Source organism: Emiliania huxleyi (genome assembly GCF_000372725.1).
Source record: "Emiliania huxleyi CCMP1516 unplaced genomic scaffold EMIHUscaffold_702, whole genome shotgun sequence".
NCBI lineage: Eukaryota > Haptophyta > Isochrysidales > Noelaerhabdaceae > Emiliania > Emiliania huxleyi.
Window position 1 is genome coordinate 3,693 of NW_005196740.1, and position 3,380 is coordinate 7,072.

Genomic DNA, 3,380 nt, shown 5'->3' on the forward strand with positions numbered 1-3,380 from the left:
GCTCGCTCGCTCGCTCTGGCACTAACAGAGGTACACCAAGAATGCTCGCCTCGCTCCTTCTCTCCAGTGCCGCTGCGCTGCGCGTGGGCCCGCCTCTCGCCTCGAGGCGCGTGGTTGCGATGCGCCATCAGCCGCTGCGAGGCGCGGTGAGCGGGCCTCTCTCGGGCGTTGTACCGCCGGGTACGGTGCCCGACGGCCGCGCTGGCATCATCCTCTTCGATGGGGTGTGCAACTTTTGCAACCGCTGGGTCACGTTCGTGCTTGACAACGACCCAGGCGGGCTCTTCTGCTTCGCTTCGCTGCAGTCGTCGCGTGGTCGCGAGCTGCTGCAGTCGTGCGGCCGGTCCGCAGACGATCTCTCCACCTTCGTGGTGATCGACAGGGACGGCTCGTTCTACACGCAGTCGTCCGCTGCCCTCCGCGTGGGTCAGGTACTGCAGAGACCGGCGCTCAACGTGCTCGCGAGCAGCCTCGTGTCCGTGCCGGCGCCCGTGCGCGACGGCGTCTACCGTCTCGTGGCGGAGAATCGGTGGCGCCCCTCCTCGCTGCACCCAACCGACCCGTGCGACCCCCGACTCTCGCCCCACAGCCCACATCGCCTCACTCCACCTGGTGACGTGTGGCAGGTATAAGATTCTGGGGAAAGACGAGAGCGGCGAGGGGCCGAGCTGCAAACTGCGCGCCGACGCAGCAACAGCCGTGGAGCGCTTTCTCGAGTGACGGTGGTACGGCTCTAGACGGGACAGAGCTCTGGCCACGGTATAGTCCTCTGTGACAGAGGACTATACAGGGACTATACGGCCGCCGTATCGTCCCCTCTGTGCCGTATCGTCCTCTGTGCTCTGTCACAGAGGACTTCCGATACGCAAAATACGGTGTGGCCAGAGGCATTGCGAATAAATAAATAAATAAAACGAACCTCCTAGGAGATGGGACAGGAGACACTGCGCCCACTCGACACCTGTGTTACATGAGAGAGAGAGAAGTCTTGATACGAAACCACGACGACACACACCAGTCGACTCGCATCGGTTGCCTCCATGAACGGCGGAGCTATTCTCGCGCCCACACCACACCTGGCTCCAACGTGGACACGCCCATAGCTGGGGACACTACTAGGTCACGCATGGCATCACAGAAGTTTTATCTCTGGGCCCCGAAAGGCATCTCTAGCAGTGTCGTTACACATGCCCCCTCCCCTCCTGGGCGCATGCGCCTCACGTCTCGCCAGGGCATAAGCCCTTGGCGTGTGGCGAGACGAGTTTTTCGCCATCGCAGCGAACAGCAAGCCGCCCGCCGCAAACAGCCGGAGGCCTCGCCGCGGCACTGGCTGCGCCGCGGTCCCGCACCCGTCGACGCAGCTCCCCCCGCGGAAGACCGCGCGTAGCGACGTCTTGACGATCGAGATGAGCGTGCCTGAAGCTCGCCCACCTACTGCCCCTGAGAGTTGGTTATTGAGTGGGATCAGCTCCCCCCCTTGGGATCGAAGCCGCCACAACCTCACACCCAACATCCCAGGCGGGATCAGAAGGGGACTCCACACCGGACACCGCCCGGGCACAGCCCCCCTACCCGTCGGATCGCACAGAGGGCCCCCTCGGAGCAGCCCACACACAATCTCGCATCGGCAGATTGAGTGCCTGAGTCAGGCAGACAGCACAGACAAGAGGAGAGAGAGGAGAGAGAGAGAGAGAGAGAGGAGAGAGGAGAGGGTGAGGGTGTGAACACACGTGAGGAGTGGGGGAGGGTGTCTGTGGTGGGCTGTAGTCATACTACGTGGTGACAACCACGCGCCCCTCAGGAGCTAAGGTAGAGTGTTGGGTGTCAAAACACCGGGGTCGGAGGCAGGCAATGGCCAGCCTCAACGACGGGTTGACTGCGAGGCAGTCCGAGCACGAACTAGTCGTCGATCCGCTGACGATCCCCGCCGCTTCACCGCCGGAGCGGCGGCGGGTGAGAGTTAGTCAAAGGTCCACCAGCACAGCCTCCAGCCACCAGTCCACCATCCTCCACCGTCGAGCCGCGATCGCTGCCGCCCGCGACGCCGCCCGCCGCGTCAGATAGCCGCGACGCGCGCACCGAGTCGAGTTGGAGAGCCGCGCCGCACCAGCAGGAGCATCTGCACCACCAGCAGCAGCAGCACCACCACCACCACCACCCGAGAGAGAAGCGCACCTGCCCGACGCCGCCCGCCGCGTCAAACGCTCGCGACGCGCGCGTCGAGCCCAGTCGCAGAGCCGCGCCGCGCGAGCAGCAGCATCTGCACCAGCAGCAGCAGCACCACCACCACCAGCAGCAACAGAGACAGGCAGTGCAGGCGCAGAAGCGCTCGCAGAGCGGTGCGCAGCGCCGCGCACGCCACGCAGCGGACCGTCGGACGAGCGCACCGTACGTCGGCGGCGAGCCGCGTCGCCAGCCGTCTCGCGAGAGAGCGGCGCCGCCGCGTGCGCGCAGCAGCCGCCGCGGCAGAGGCGAGCCGCGGCGACGTCCGCACTAACGGATAACGGCCATTGGCGGTCTCTCTCTCTCTCTCTCTCTCTCTCTCTCTGTGTTACATGCTTTTTTAGCAAAAAAAACTGTTCAGTTTTCAAAGGCAAAATGCGGTTGGTGCACCCCTCACACTGACACACATTCCCCTCATCCCTTACCCTTGGCTGAGCACATCTACCTGCGAGCTAGTCTCTCCGCATTCTCTCCCCTAGTCATCCGCCCGCGCCGCGCATGCTTTTTTAGCAGTGTTTCTGATAGTTGTACACGTGTTTATTGCAGAGCGAAGCGAGTTGAGCGGGAGAGCGGACCGATCGGGCTAGTGCCATTTCACTCTGACACGCTAATCTTGAAAACGTCTCCAACGGAGCTCCGTGTTGCTTCCAGCGCCCTCCCCCGCGCTCCCTGCGGCCATGGCCGATGCTCCTAGTATGAGAGGTCATCTGGCTACCGCGAGAGCGACCCAACTCGTCGACATCGTCCGATGATGGTGCCGCAAAGTCAGCCTCCGGAGGCTATCGTGGGGTCGAGCCGGCAGTAGCCGTGACATGTGGTTCCACCACCCCTCGTAGGCTTTGCCTCTGATCGCCACCGTTCCCAGGCTGCCTAATGGGATGGAAAGGAAGGCTCGGCGAGCGTATAGAAGCGTTCTCGACCTCGTCGTGGCAACCTGCACGGCAGCGCTGGCAGGCGCGATGAGCGTCGTGCCACCTGACCCGATACGGGTCGCAGGCGTCGTACCGAGCGCGTCGAGACCGTGTCCTGATGTGATCTGCACGGGTAAATCACGTCGGCGTCAAAGGAGCGACGTGCGACCTGTCAGAGCTTGATCTCCGATCTCAGCGGCGTCGAGTCGTTTCCGGCGCGCAACAAAGGTACATCCACAGGACGCG

At 63.5% G+C, this 3,380-nt stretch overlaps 1 protein-coding gene across 1 annotated transcript; it reads left to right on the forward strand.

The window, feature by feature from the left end:
• Positions 1-206: 206 nt before the first annotated feature.
• EMIHUDRAFT_58458 (hypothetical protein) lies at positions 207-533 on the forward strand (the record flags this gene model as incomplete). Its single annotated transcript, XM_005761538.1, has 1 exon — positions 207-533. A coding segment is annotated over one exon (327 nt), but the record flags the coding sequence as incomplete, so codon positions are not given.
• Between the last annotated feature and the right edge of the window lie 2,847 nt (positions 534-3,380).